Here is a 15,896-nt window from a genome sequence, read left to right as displayed (position 1 = left end):
AAAAATTTGCCAAGAACAATCATGGTCATGGAAAGATCGTGATCACCTACATCTTACAATGCAGCGCATAATGAATGAACGAAATTACGGTACTGTGTAAAAGTCTTGGGCACAAATGTACATAGCTAGGGCACCTGAGACTTTTGCGCAATACTGTAGTTTAACATTGGTTTAGATTTTACTGAAGGAAGGAATTCTGCATTATACACTGCCATTTAGTTTCTATTCAGTAGCCTCATCTTTGAAAGTCATTAAGCCAAATCCTAGTGATAGAAAGACAAAGGGGGCAAAAAGGGCAAATGGGAGTTAATTGAATGGTGTGTCCAGCAATCTCTCTCCTTAACCAACGGGGTTTCAGGATGGAGAAACAGGGGATTGTGATGAGAGACAGATCAGGTATATAAAGTGAAATAAAATTTGTAAGAGAAAGTTTAATAAAAGAGACAGAAGTAAAAATTAAAATGATTTGGTAAACACACACAAATTCTTGGATGAACTCAGCAAGTCAGGCAGCATCCATGGAGGAGAATAAACTGTCGATGCTTTGGGCTGAGACCTATCATCGGGAAGATTTAACATTCTTATCATACATATCAAACAAAAACAAAGAAGACAGGATATTTTTGAAATATTTAAGGAAAATTGTGGGTACCTGATTCAGGTATTTAAATATTCCTTTGATGGACTAGAGAATATAATTACCATGAGGTATTTATTGTGTCATTAAGTACAATAACCAATCCTAATGCTACTGGTAATGCTAAAGGCAATTTGTGTAAAAATCCAGGAAGTTCTTCAAAATGGAGGAAAACTGAGAGAGATAGTATAAATTGACTTTTACCATCAAAGTGCACATTAAAAACTGTCCACTTCATTAACACTTATTTTTTTCTTATTTATTTATTCTGTGTATGTGCCGATTTCTAATGACTTTTGAACTTAGAAAGATTGGCTACTTGAGAACTGATGGTGGGTTTGAAGTCATACAGAGGGTAAGGAGGGCAGATTTTCTTCCCTTGAAGGTCAATAATCATATTTGTAACCACATTCCTACAGTTTTGTTTCCACCATTACCAGACACACTGTAGATATGAACTCTAGGTCATTAGTCCAGGTCTCTGAATGAACATCTTGACACTACAAAGAGTAGTTTTTTTTGTCGGCCATGGATATTGCATCCTAGCTGTCTACTTGATACGCAAGCCAATCTGCAAGCTAGTGCAGTACGATATGGAGAGCATCAAAACATATAGTAAAATGCATCCTTTTGCATCAACAACCAACACAGTCCGAACATGTGCTGGGGGCAGCCCGCAAGGGTTGACATGCTTTCAGCACCAACATGACATGCCCACAACTTACTAACCCTAATGTGTGCGTCTTTGAAATTAGGGAGGAAAGCGGAGCACCAGGAGAAAACCCAGTGGTCACGGGGAGAGTGTACAAACTCTTTATAGACAGCATGGGTATTGAACCCTGGTCACTGATTGCTAGCATTGTAAAGCATTACTCTAACCACCTGATGCTCAATCATGATGCCACTGCACACTCGAGTAAAATCCATCTCTTTCCAATAACTCTCTGTATTGAATTCTTTCAGAGACCAGAAATGGGAAGTTCCTGTTTTGAATGATTAGAGAAAGAGTACTCTAATGAGAAGATCTAATAAAGCAGTTTTAATTAATGAAGAATAAATATGAATTAATTAAGCAGTAAATTCCATTAAACAGTGTAATTTTCAATAGAAGAGATAAGTATGATTTGCATGTACATTTTTGCAAATGAACAGCCTTCCAATCTGTTTTCTGAATGTTATCTGCCCCAGGGATACCACTTTCTTCAGACAACGGTGGGCACATTAGGGTTTATTCAGGGAGGCAGATGCTGCATATATCAAACACCCAAATATCCGACAGTGGAACCTACACGTGCATGGGTACCAATCTGGCTGGGACAAGCACAAAGGACTATAGCGTGGAAGTTTATGGTGAGTGTGAGTGAACTGAGAAGATGGAGACATCAGAGTCGTCCTTAGACATGTGTTAAAAGCAGAGTGGAGTTCTGAAATTTGGGAACAAATTTCAGTTCTGAATTTTGAATTCAAGGGACTGCAGTTGAATTTTTCCCATGAAGTGTGAACATATTTAAGGTACAAAGCCCAAGCAATTCCATCACCTACTGAAGTGTCTTATCTTCTGCAGACGCCAGCATGGAGCATATCTGGAGATTTAAATCTTGCTTTGCTTGAGTAAAAAGGGGGAGAGGGGGCAAGTTCATCTCAACAAATGCTGGGAAGTCTTGGATGCCCACCACATTCCAAGAAATTCCTCATTTGCACGATCTTCTAGTGTTTGCTCCTAACTGACCCACATCCTTCACCACTAACCCTCCTCCCCCCACCGAGTCTCTGCTCCCATCACTTTTCTGCTGCTGCCCTTTGCTCCCATGTCTCCTAGACCCCAACTTGTGATTGCTTGTCTACTTGAGTCCAACGTCGATTTGATTCCCTTAATTATGTATTTCCCAAAGGCTCCTCAACGTACCAGCAAATCCTTCTAAATCTCTCTCTTCCCAATTGCCTTCTTACACAGCCCAATACTTGCACCCCTGATAATCTCACCCAGCACCCTACCTCATTTGCTGTTGTAACTCCTTAAAACTTCTCTACCACTTGCCCTTCACTAGTTTGGAGCTCAGCTGAATTTCTACTGATCAAAGAATGGTGTTTGAGGCAATGCTGAGCCTTTGTAAAACATTGGAGCACTTTTTAACACTTGGAGTTTGTGGTCAGTGTTGAGCCCCTTATCTCAGAGAAGCTGTGCTGGCATTGGAGGTTCACGAGATGATCCCAGGACTGAGAGGGTTAACGTATGAGGAGGTTTAGGTGGAGTTTAGAAGTATGAGGGGGATTCTCACTGAAATGTATCAAATATTGAACAGCCTGGAGAGAGTGGATATGGAGAGGATGTTTTCCATAGTGGGGGGAGTCTAGGACCATAATACAGCCTCAGAATACAACGGCATAGAACAGAAATGAGGAGGAATTTCTTTAACTTGAGGTTGGAGTTTGTGTGGAATTCATTGCCACAGACAGCTGTGGAGGCCAAGTCATTGGGTATATTTAAAATGGAGGTTGATATGTTCTTGACTAGTGAGGGTATCAAAGGTTACAGGGAGAAGGCTGGAGAATGGGGTTGAGAGGGATAATAAATCAGTCATGATTGAATGGCAGAGCAGAGCAGATGGGCCAAATGGCCTCATTCTGCTCCTATGTCTTATGGTCTTGGTTTGTACCATAGAGAGGGTGCAGAGGAGATTTACAAGGATGTTGCCTGGATTGGGGAGCATGCCTTATGAAAATAGGTTGAGTGAACTCGGCCTTTTCTCCTTGGAGTGATGGAGGATGAGAGGTGACCCGATAGAGGTATACAAGATGATGAGAGGCATTGATCGTGTGGATAGTCAGAGGCTTTTTCCCAGAGCTGAAATGGCTAGCACGAGAAGGCAGTTTTAGGGTGCTTGGAAGTAGGTACAGAGGAGATGCCAGGGTAAGTTTTTTTACGCAGAGTGGTGAGTGTGTAGAATGAGCAGCTGGCAACAGTTGTGGAGGCTGATATGATCGGGTCTTTTATGAAACTCCTGGATTGGTACGTGGATCTTAGAAAAATACAGGGCTATGGATAACCCGAGGTAATTTCTAAGGTAAGGATATGTTTGGCACAGTTTTGAGGGCTGAAGGGCTTGTATTGTGCTGTAGGTTTTCTATGTTTCTAGGTACAGTGAGAGTGAGCATGTCCCATCTTGCTCAATGATTTGAAACTTTTACAGTAGAACATCACTGCTGGAGCCTCACACCACGAGGCTTCACGTGCCAGTCAGTTTCTAGCCCACTTTCACCTTGCAGGCAACTCGATGTCTGGATCAACCCTTGCTGAATCCCTTCTTTGTTTCAGCGATACCAAGGATCAAGGGCGGTGGTGGGCAGCCGACAGAAATCGCCGTTACCAGAGGAGGCGCGGTCACTTTGAACTGCGACGCACATGGAGTTCCCCAGCCAACGCTGACGTGGTTGAAGGACGGGCGGCCCGTGGTGAGCTGGCAAGGCATCCAAGTGGAGAAGGGGGGCCAGACCCTGACCATTCCAGAGGCACAGGAGCACCACACAGGGCGATACACCTGCCTGGCCGTCAATGCAGCGGGACAGTCGGACAGAAAGTTTGATTTGACTGTTCTTGGTAAGCGCTCAAGTTGTTTTTAGCTTGGAACAGGTTCCACACGTAGAGGAACAGTATTGTGACTTAAAGGGAAAGGGACAGCAGGAGTGAAAGATCGAATACATTTGGATCATGAGATGAGGTATAGGTTCATTTAGAAAGTTAAAAAGGAACATTCATTTGAATACTTTTTATGATCTTATTAGTGTCACTCACTTGTTTTCTTTCACAGTTTACTCCTTAAAAGCATCAATCCTCTGGATATCTGTAGTTGTATGCACCTGAATGATTGGACGTTGAGCAATGCACCCTTAATCCTTGATCCAGTTGGTGTTAGGTGATCATGCCTGAACCATGGTAATGGCAAAACATGAAAATAACTCCTCAGCCTTAGGGTTTTCACTTGATTGCAATTCCTTTTACACCACTTGCAAGCACATTGTGTTGGCTCTTTACGAACCCTTGCAGGTCATGGCTACACCCACTGCCGAATAACCTGGAGCTTGTCATTTGCATCTATTGCATAAGTCACCCTGGCAGACAGCATGTGACTTAGATGTCAGTGTGTCTTAACACTTCAATGTACAACCAGGAATGTGTGGAGGGTTTGAAATTTAAATTGAAGCAGTGGTGTCCAAACGGTTAATGATATTTTCTACTTTCAAGCTTCTCTGTAAATATACATGTTTAATATGCAATACAATCAGTGGCCACTGAGTGCATGTCCGTGGTCTTCTGCTGCTGTAGCCCATCCACTTCAAGGTTCGAAGTATTGTGCATTCAGTGATGCTCTTCTGCACACCACTGTTGTAACGTGCTGTTATTTGCCTTCCTGTCAGCTTGGACCAGTCTGCCCATTCTCCTCTGACCTCTTTCACTAACAAAGCGCCTTCGTCCACGGAAGTGCCGCTCACTAGACATTTTCTGTTTTTTGCACCCTTCTTTGTAAACTCTAGGGACTATGTTGCGTGAAAATGCAAGGAGATCCGCAGTTTCTGAGGCGCTCAAACCACCTCGTCTGCCAGCAGCAACCATTCTATGGACAAAGTCACTCAGAGCACATTTCCTCCCCATTCTGACGGTTGGTCTGAACAATAACTGAGCCTCCTGACCATGTCTGCATGCTTTTATGCATTGAGTTGGTGCCACATGATTGGCTGATTGCATTAACGAGCAGGGGTGCAGATGTACCTGATAAAATGGCCACTGAGTGCACAGTATATACTTAGAATGAACAAAAACTAAAGTTATTACAGAACACTGTCGAGATTTGGATGGAGTCCTGGTAATTTATGTCCATGTGTTGATACAATACATCTGCTGTAGAACAGATAATGTAATTCTTATTTTTTCCTTCTGGAAAATGCTTTAAACTTATGGAAATTTAGGGATGTATTAATTAGCTGCCTTAATTTATTTCTTTTTTTGGATATATATTTTAAACATAAATGAAGTTTATATGAATAAAAGATTAAGTATGAAGCTCCCAATGTATTTTCAGGTGCTTTATAACATGGAGTAGAACTCCATTCCATTTATGGTATTCAGAAGTTCAGTAGAAGGCAAGAATCAATAGACTGGTCATGATCACTGTTCCCTCTAAGCTGCCCGGGTGCATGGCCATTCAGTAACTGAAATGCTCCCGTGCACGTAGCCTTTGTTGCCACACAGCCAGCATTTTCTTTTATATAATGTTTTATTAAAGTGCCGCACAATTTTCAGGCTGTGTAAAGATTTCCTGCTCCGTATAGCTGTAAAAAAAAATTAGAGGGAATGTTAGCCATGATCTGATTTAGGTTTCAGCTATTTCTGCCAAAATTTCATCAATTCCCTACAGATTTTGACAGCATTATGACAGGTAAACCTGTATCACTTTACAATACCAAACATCTGGATTCAAGTCCCACTGGGTTTGTACTTTCTGCCTGTGACCACGTGGGTTTCCTTCTGGTGCTCCGGTTCTTCCTACTTTCCAAAGGCATATAGGTCAGGGTTAATAAGTTCTGGGCATGCTATTTTGGCGTCAAAAGCATGGTGACAATTGTGGGTTACCCCCAGCACACCTTTGAACTGTGTTCGTCATTGATGCAAACAATGCAGTTCATTGTATGTTTTGATGTCCACATGACAAATAAGGCTAATCTTTTTAAAAGTCTTGTATATCTGAAACCATGGTTGTCTAGTTTTGTAAATATTTATGTTTCTATGCAAAGACTGACAATGCTTTAATTTATGAAATGTGCTTTGATAATTGCTCAGTTGGGAATTGACGCAGGCAGTTCAGGAGTGGTCAGCGTTAGGCTCCAGCCTGGGCTTAGTTGACTGACCACAGCTGGAGAGAACCATAAATGATATAATTGGCATCACTGTTTCACAATTCCATAACGGTCCCTGTTCCTGACCATTCAGCATCCAGCTGGTTTGTGTAGATCCACAGAAGGATCAGAACGGGGAGGAAGGAAGAGAGGGGGAGAGGTGTTAGAGAGAGTGAATGTACTTTGGTGTGTGTGTGTGTGTGTGTGTGTGTGTGTTGGGGTGTCTAGATATGCCTGGATGTAAAAGTCTGTTCTAAAGTATTTGTGGGGGTATCAGGATCTAGGTGTTGCTGCTATGCTATTTCTACATGTGTGTTATGGTGATTGTCTGCATGAGAGGATGCAAGAGTTCGTGAATGGGCACATTCCTATACGATTGAGTGATAGTATATGCATGACTTATTATGTGTTTGCATATTTGTGCACATATTTTGTGTATGTTGGCTGAGGTCAGGTCAATTAGAGACATAGTCATAGTCACAGAGCTGTGGAACAGGCAACGTTCCTTCTAAGTTGTAATGACCAGAATGCGCAAAAATCTTGTGCTGTGCACTTTTTGCCCAGTGACAACAACATCTGAGTACTGAATAATTTCTTCAATAAAAACAATATAAATAAGCCAGTTCTAAAACCGGCAGATCAGTCATCACAAACTCTGCATTGTCAACATCAGAGAGCGGAAAAGGAAATGTGATTGTGTACGATTGTGAAGTATACTTAACATGCCAACGAGGTAGAGGGTGACTACCTTTTTGTGTGCAGTTTAAATTCCTTTGTACGCTCGTAACAGGAGATGTGTGCGCATTAGAGGGAACATTGGAAACAGGCCCTTTAGCCGATCTCAGCTAGTCCCAGTTGGTCCATAGCCTTCTAAACCTTTCCTATTCATGTATCTGTTCAAGTGCCTTTTAAATACAGGGGGTGTATTGTTGATGTACCTGCCTGAAGCATTTCCTCTTCCAGCTCATTCCTTATACTGACCTTCCTCTGAGTGAAAATGTTGCCTGTCAGGTTCCTATTATATCTCTCCACTCTCACCTTAAACTTCTGCCTTCTGGTTCTGGTTTCAAAGGCAGCATAAAAATGAAAGAGAGGGCATATAATATTGCAAAAATTAGTGGGAAGGTAGAGGATTGGGAAGCTTTTAAAAACCAACAGAAGGCAACTAAAAAGCCATAAGGAGAAAAAAAATTGAGATGTGGTGAGCTGACCAATAATATAAAAGAGGAAACAAGAAGTTTTTTTTCAAATACATAAAGAGTCCAAGAGAGGAGAGAGTCGATATTGGGCTGTTGAAAAATGATGCTGGAGAGGTAGAAATGAGGGACAAAGAAATGTCGGATGAAATTAGTAAGTATTTTGCATCAGTCTTCACTGTGGAAGACACTAGCAGAATGCCAGAAATGTGAGCGTGTCAGGGTGCAGAAGTGAATGCAATTGGGGGAATAGGGAGAAGGTGCTTGGGAAGCTGAAAAGTTTGAAGGTAGATAAGTCACATGGACCAGATGAACTACACCCAAGGGTTCTGAAAGAGCTGAAGAGATTGTGGAGGCATTCATGATGATTTTTCAAGTATCAATAGATTCTGGAGTGATATCAAAGGACTGAAAAATTGCAAATGTCACTCCATAGTTTAACAAGGTAGGGAGGCAGAAGAAAGGAAATAATAGACTAGGTAGTCTGACTTTAGTGGTTGGAAAGATATTGGAGTCTATTATTAAGGAAGAGGTTTTGGGGTGCTTGGAGGCACATGACAAAATAGACCAACGGCAGCATCATTTCTTAAAGGGGAAATGTTGCCTGACAAATCTGTTGGAATTCTTTGAGGAAATAACAGCCAGGATAGACAAGAGAGAGTCAGTGCATGTTGTTTACTTTGATTTTCAGAAGGCCTTTAACAAGGTGCCACACGTGAGGCTGCTTAACAAGATTAGAGCCCTAGGTATTACAGGAAAGGTACTAGCATGGATAGAAGATTGGCTGACTGGCAGGAAGCAAAGAGTGGGGGAAAAGGGGACCCTCCCTATTCTGGCTGGCTGCCAGTGACTGTTGGTGTTACATAGCAGTCAGTATTGGGATCGCTTCTTTTCATGTTATATGTCAGTGATTTGAATGAGGGAAGTGAGGGCTTTGTGGCCAAGTGGGGAAAGTACAAAAATAATAAGGGGTCAGTTGGGGTTGAGAAAGCAGGGAGTCTGCAGAAGGACGTAGAAAGATTGGGACAATGGGCAAAGAAGTGAGATGGAATCTAGTGTAGAGAAGTGCACTTTGGTAGAAGAAATAAGGGTGTAGACTAGTTTCTAAATTGGGAGGAAATTCAAAAATTATAGATGCAAAAGGACCTGGGAGTCCTTATGCAGGATTTCTTAAAGGCTAGCTTGCAGTGGTAAGGAAGCAAATGCAATGTTAATGTTCATTTCGAGAGGACTAGAATGTAAGAGCAAGGATGAGGCTTGATAAGGCATTGAGATATTGTATTTGGAGTATTTGGGCCCCCTATCAGAGACATTCAAGTCAGGAGATCAAGAGTGATACAAGACATGCAGGTACGATCTCCAGAAAGCCATCTCACGGGTGAAGTGGAAATTCCGGACTAGACTGGAATCAACGAGGGATGCTCGGCTGCTGTGGCAGGGTTTCAATGCCATATCCTCCTACAGAGTTAAATCTTGCGACATAAGGGACAGCAGAGTTTCGCTTCCAGATGAATCAATGCTTTCTGTGCTTGTTTTGATCACCAGAACAGGGGGGAACCATCACTCACCCCCATGTCTCCTGATAATCCTTTGGTCTCAGTATCTGAAGGTGACGTACGGGCTGCCTTCAAGAGCAAGGAAAGCTTCCGGTCCGGATGGAGTGCCTGGCCGAATACTGAAGTGCACCGGGAGTGTGTTGCCCACCTGCTTAAAGCAGGCTTCAATCATATCGGTGCCCAAGAAGAGCACGGTAACCTGATTCAATGATTATCGCTCCACGGCACTTACATCCACAGTGGTGAAGTGTTTTGAGAGGCTGCTGTTGAAGCATATCAGCTCCTGTCTGAGTGGTGACTTGGATCTGCTCCAATTGTGTCTACAGCAGATGCCAAGTCACTGGCTCTTCACACTGGAACATCTGAACAGCAAAGATGCATACATCAGGATGCTCTTTATTGATTTCAGCTCAGCATTCAGTACCATCATTCTCTGTGAACCGATCAGTAATCTCAAAGACCCGGGCCTCAAGACCCATGTGCAATTGGATCCTGGATTTCCTCACATGCAGACCCCAGTCAGTTTGAATTGGTAGCAACGTCTCCTCCACAATCTGCATCAACACAGAAGCACCACAGGGCTGTGTGCTTAGCCCCCTGCTCATCTCAATTTACACCTATGACTGTGTAGCTAAATACATCTCCAACACCATGTACAAGTTTGCTGATGATACCATTGCTGTGGGGCGGATCAAAGGTGGTGATGAATCAGCTTATAGAGGGAGATTGAAGACTTGGCTGAGTGGTGTAATAACAACAACCTCTCACTCAATGCCAATATGACCAAGCAATTTCAGGAGAGGGAAATCAGAGTCAGTAATCAGAGGTGGAGAGGGTCAGTAACTTTAAATTCCTGGATATCACTATCTCAGAAGACCTGGACCCATCATATAGGTATAATTGCAAAGGAAGCACAATAGTGCCTCTACTTCCTCAGCAGTCTGCGAAAACTTGGCATATTATCGAAAACCTTGGCAAACTTCTATAGATGTGTGTGCTGACTGGCTGCAACATTCATTCCACGGTCAAGGTCACTTAGCTCACATTTCTTCCTCATTCTCATGTTTGGTCTGAACATCAATTGAAGCTCTTGACCATGTCCGCATGCTTTTATGCATTGAATTGCTACCATGTGATTGGCAGATTAGATATTAGAAGGTGCAGCCTCAGGACAGAGGGGCACCCTTTCAAAACAGAAATGCGGAGAAATTTCTTTAGCCAAAGGGTGGTGAATTTGTGGAATTTGTTGCCATATGCAGGTGTGGAGGCCGGGTCATTGGGTGTATTTAAGGCAGAGATTGATAGGTGTGTTGGTGCGTGGCCTAGTGGATAAGGCATTGGTCTTGTGGAACGAGCTTCTGGTAGAAGTGGTAGAGGCAGGTTCGATCTTGTCATTTAAAAGAAAAAATTGGAATGGTATATGGACAGGAAAGGAATGGAGGGTTATGGGCTGAGTACAGGTAGGTAGGACTAGGTGAAAGTAACCGTTTGGCACGGACTAGAAGGGCCGAAGGGCCAACATGACCTGTTTCCGTGCTGTAATTGTTATGTAGTTATATGGTTAGTGATCTGAAGCTCACTGGTTGGAGCCTCGGCTGAGGCAGCATGTTGTGTCCTTGAGCAAGGCACTTAACCACACATTGCTCTGCGATGTCACCGGTGCCAAGCTGCTTGGGTCCTAGTGCCCTTCCCTTGGACAACATCGGTGGCGTGGAGAGGGGAAGGCTTGCAGCTTGGGCAACTGCTGGTCTTCCATACAACCCTGCCCAGGCCTGCACCCTGGAAAAAACCTTCCAAGGCACAAATCCATGGTCTCACGAGTCTAATGGATGCCTATAGGTCCTTGATTGGACACGGCATCAAAGGTTACGGGGAGAAGGCCAAGAACTGGAGTTGAGGAGAAGATTTTAAAAAAGGATCAGCTATGATTGAATGGCGGAGCAGACTCGATGGGCCAGATGGCCTAAATCTGCTCCTATGTCTTATGGTCTTATTTGCATTACCAAGCAGGTGTAGCTTTTAAAGTGGCCACTGAGTGTATTTCCAATACCTTGTCAGGCAATGAATGAAAGGTGGGATGCAGCATATGACTCACAGCAAACAGTGCGTTTGTTATACAGCAAAGCCGCTTTACTTTCCTCTGTAAATGGTGGAGGGAAGAAACTACAGTAACTTCTCACAGTCAGAGTAATTTATCCCAATAAAAGACAGTATGTAAATTATAGTTACATATAATATGCTTAATTAAAATCTCTTATATTTATAATAAAATAATTAATATTCGATAGTGTTTTTATTCCGATATTAAAGACAGTATTTATTCTTTGACGAAATATAGAGGCTGTAGCTCATTATCAATGGCAGTGGGGATTGGTTCTGTTGATGGTCACATTTCCTTCACTTTCTTGATTGAAATTGTTTGAAAATACTCACCAAGTCCAAGTTCAAACCTCAGCTTTTTGACAGAGGAGTGAACTGCTGAATGTTTGGTTTAAGCAGGAGAGGCTGAGTGACGGAGACAAAAAGAGTCAGTACTTGCTTTAGGAAGACAACATTATGCAGCAATGTCATCTCATGAGCAACTGAATGGACATTCAAAATATTCAAAGTACATTAAATATCACAGAATGTATAAATTATACAGCCTTGAGATTTGTCTGCTCACAGGCGGCCACAAAGCAAGAAACCCAAAAGAACCCAATTACAAGCCAAAAAAAATAAGGACCAACACCCAATGTGCAGCAAGAGAGAGGAAAGCACACGTATCATGCAAACAGTAGAAGCGAGTGCAGCATTCCCAACCAAACTGAGGCCTGAGATCTGAATCCCAGAGTAGGCACAAAGTCTCGGTCTCAGTTCATCATATCAGCGGGACAAACCGCCGCCAAGCTTGCAGACACGGAACACCATAGCCAGGGCAGTCTCACAGCCTCAGCATGAAATCGGGCCAACCCTAAACTCTAGTCCCAACACCTTGCCTTTCCAGTCTGTCTAGGCTGGTGCTGAAATTGTCCAAACAACAGGCCGTACTTCACATTAGGACCTGGGCCCCTCAACAGTGAAACGCCCCCGGCCTAGACCACACTGTCACACTGAGCCCAGGCCCTGCCGTCCAGCCTGAAGCCGCTCTTGACCTCTATAAATCAGCTTGGCACTCAGAGCCAGTGAACCTCGCACCTGGGTTAGTGAGACGGGCACTGAAACTCCTCTGCCTCGACGACTCCTCTGCAACCCATCCTGCATCAACTTTGCAACGCACCAGCACGGCTCATCCTTCAAATTCGCTTCGCCTTCGCTTGCCTCTTCATTGTTTGCAGTGATGGTTTACCACAATTTACTTCAGAAAAGGTGTTATTAATAGTGTTTGTAGTCAAATTTCTTGCCTTTGAAATGACCAATAAGCTGTTGCTCAACTTCAGTAGTGCCATCTTAAATCAGAACATAGACACCCACACGGTCATGGGGAGAACGTACAAACTCCTTATAGACGACAGTGGGAATTGAACCCAGGTCAGTAGCACTTGTGCTAACCGCTATACTACCATGCTGTACCAGGTTCAGTGAGCATGAGTACTGGGTCCCATGTGCAACTATTTTTCTAAAAAAAACCTCACAATATTTATATGCAAACTTCTCAGCAATGATGTTTTTGAGGAGGACTGTATACAGTCGGCCTTCCTTATCCGCGGGTTCCGCATGCGCGGATTCAACCAACCACAGATCGGGAAAACCTGGAAGTTCTCTCTCCAGCTCTCGTTGTTTAAGCATGTACAGACTTTTTTTTCTTGTTATTATTCCCTAAACAATGCAGTATAACAACTATTTACATAACATTTATATTGTATTAGGTATTATAAGTAATCTAGAGATGATTTAAGGTATACGGAAGGATGTGCATATGGTACCGCGGATTGGGATCAAAAAAGAAACCGGAAGTTCACTCTCCAGCACTTATTGTTTGAGCATGTACGGACTATTTTTTTCTTGTCATTATTCCCTAAACAATACAGTATAACAACTGTTTATATAGCATTTACTTTGTGTTAGGTATTATAAGTAAGTCGGAACAGGTACATCCGGTATTATTTAGCGTCAGTTAGTCAAACGTTTGTCTTAGTATATAGTATATATTTTACCTTTCCATGCATATAAAACACTTAAAAAATGTCTGTATTTCAATAATTAAACCACTGCATTGCATAGTAATAATGGTAGCTTTCATCAGGGTAGGGCCTTTCACATGCTCCATTATTCTCACTTTATCCTTTAAAATTGTTCCGATCGTTGACCGACTGTAGCCTAATACTTTTCCAATAACCGATGGCGCTTCACTTCTTTCCAATTGCTTTATTATTTCCACTTTATTTTCAATCGTGATTGTTTTCCGTCAACAGAACAGAAACACTGCAGATTCAGCAGCAGCCACGGGCGGTGGGTCAGAGCTTCGCCGGGTCCTAAAGTCCACTGCACTGAGACAGGTTAAATAAGGTCCAGAGCTTCGCCGGGTCCTAAAGTCCACCGCACTGAGACAGGTTAAATAAGGTCCAGAGCTTCGCCGGATCCTAAAGTCCACTGCACTGAGACAGGTTAAATAAGGTCCAGAGCTTCGCCGGGTCCTAAAGTCCACCGCACTGAGACAGGTTAAATAAGGGACTTGAGCATCCATGTTTTTTGGTATCTGCGGAGGGTCCCGGAACCAATACCCAGGGATAAGGAGGGCCAACTGTACCTAACTTAGATAATTTTCAATCATCTAGCTGTGCCTTCTTAAAATTTAGAATCAGAATCAAATTTATTATCAATGTCTTATATGAAGTCAGATTTGGTGTTTGGTATCAGCTACATAAAGACATAAAATTACTAAAAATTACCAAAAAAAATGCACAAAAAAGGAAAAGAAATGAGGTATTGTTCGTGGGTTCACAGACCTGATGCTGAAGGGGAAGATGCTGAATTATAAAATGCCTATCTGCAAACTTCATCCCTTCTAAAATTGATTTAACAATTTCAATTTAACAAGTTCAAGAGGGGCAAAAGGCTTTTTTTATTTAATGCCAGTCAAGAAACATGCGACAGAAGAATACTGGAGATTATGTAAATCAGAAATAGAAACAGAAAAATGTGGGGATCATTAATCCTATTCCTCTCTTCACAGATGCTGCCTGACTTGCTGAGTATTTCCAACGTTTTTATAGATACAACTCAACAAATAATATTTTAACCATAATTGAAAAATTATATATATGAAGGAAAATAAGAGAAGTTTTAGATACATGGCAACAAATTCCACTAATTCACCACCCTTTGGCTAAAGTAATTTCTCTGCATCTCTGTTTTATAAGAGTATCCCTTTATCCTGAGGCTGCACCCTCTAATATCTAATCTGCCAATCACATGGTAGCAATTCAATGCATAAAAGCATGCGGACATGGTCAAGAATTTCAGTTGATGTTGAGACCAAAGATGAGAATGAGGAAGAAATGTGATCTAAGTGACCTTGACCGTGGAATGAATGTTGGTACCAGATGGGGTGGATGGAGTATCTCAGAAACTGCTGATCTCTCTGGATTTTCACGCACAACAGGGTTTACAGAGAATGGTGCAAATGGTACAGAGAAGATCATCCATGATCTTATTAAATGGCTGAGCTGGCTCGATGGGCCAGATGGCCTACTCCAGCTCCTATTTCTTATAAAACATCCAGGAAGCGGCATTCTGTGGACAAAAATGCCTTGTTAATTAGAGAGGTCAGAGGAGAATGGCCAGACTGGTTCGGGTTACCAGGAAGGTGACATAGCCACGTGTTACAACAGTACTGTGCAGAAGAGCATCTCTGAATGCACAACATGTTGAACCTCGAAGTGGATGGGCTACAGCAGCAGAAGGTCACGTACATGCACTCAGTGGCCACTATATTAGGTACAGAAGGTAACTAATAAAGTGGACGTTGAGTGTAAATACTGCATGCAAAGTAGCATCATGATGCATTTAAATGGATTAAGTAGGGGTGAAGGGGAATGTCCTGCAAGAGGACCTCAACCTTGTCGTTGTGATCGGAGGCTTGCGTTCCTCAAGGAACTGGAGAACAATGCTGGCTGGAGTCAGGGCTTTATGCTTTGGCTCTTGGTAGGTCACCCATGCTACAGAGGTCAAAGGGTAGAGATCAGACTGAGAGTGGTCCACTGATCCTCCATGTTTGAGGGCTAACAACCCTGACTGGTCAAAGAAAACTTATAGAAACAGCAATGAAGAGTCCTACGTCTGAGTGCCAGGGTATTCCTGCGTCTCCATCTGGAAAACGCGTGACTGACAGTAAACGGAGAGGAAGCCACTGACATGATGAAGGAAGCCATGAGCTCCACCCGAGATGGAGGATCTTCATTGCTGCCCTAAATGCCAGCGGCGTAACGGGCAAAGGAAGAAGAAGAGGAGGAGGAGGAGGAATGCAATCTGAGCACGCTCAGGGCTTAGCTATTTCTGTCACTGCCAGTCTTAAGAAAAGCAGAAGGCCAAGTGCCATGTTCAAAGCCAGGGCTTTTACAACCATGTGTCTGATGCTCAGTTTTGTCTGTGATTCATTAAATCTTGGAGTGGTTTCTGTAAACAATACACTGA

General features: G+C 42.8%; 1 protein-coding gene across 1 annotated transcript in view; it reads left to right on the top strand.

Annotated features, from left to right (window-relative positions):
• The window catches only part of LOC132407358 (hemicentin-1-like), a 460,355-nt gene that overhangs the window by 289,302 nt on the left and 155,157 nt on the right, over positions 1–15,896 (top strand). Inside the window, exons 44-45 of the mRNA XM_059993728.1 lie at positions 1,826–1,987; positions 3,954–4,235. Of these exons, the coding sequence (XP_059849711.1) occupies positions 1,826–1,987; positions 3,954–4,235 (444 nt within the window). The remainder of the gene's footprint in view (positions 1–1,825; positions 1,988–3,953; positions 4,236–15,896) is intronic.

The sequence above is a fragment of the Hypanus sabinus genome, chromosome 18 (assembly GCF_030144855.1).
Source record: "Hypanus sabinus isolate sHypSab1 chromosome 18, sHypSab1.hap1, whole genome shotgun sequence".
Taxonomy (NCBI): Eukaryota; Metazoa; Chordata; class Chondrichthyes; order Myliobatiformes; family Dasyatidae; genus Hypanus; species Hypanus sabinus.
The sequence above is the reverse complement of the archived record's forward strand: the minus strand, read 5'-3'. Positions and strand labels throughout refer to the sequence as shown.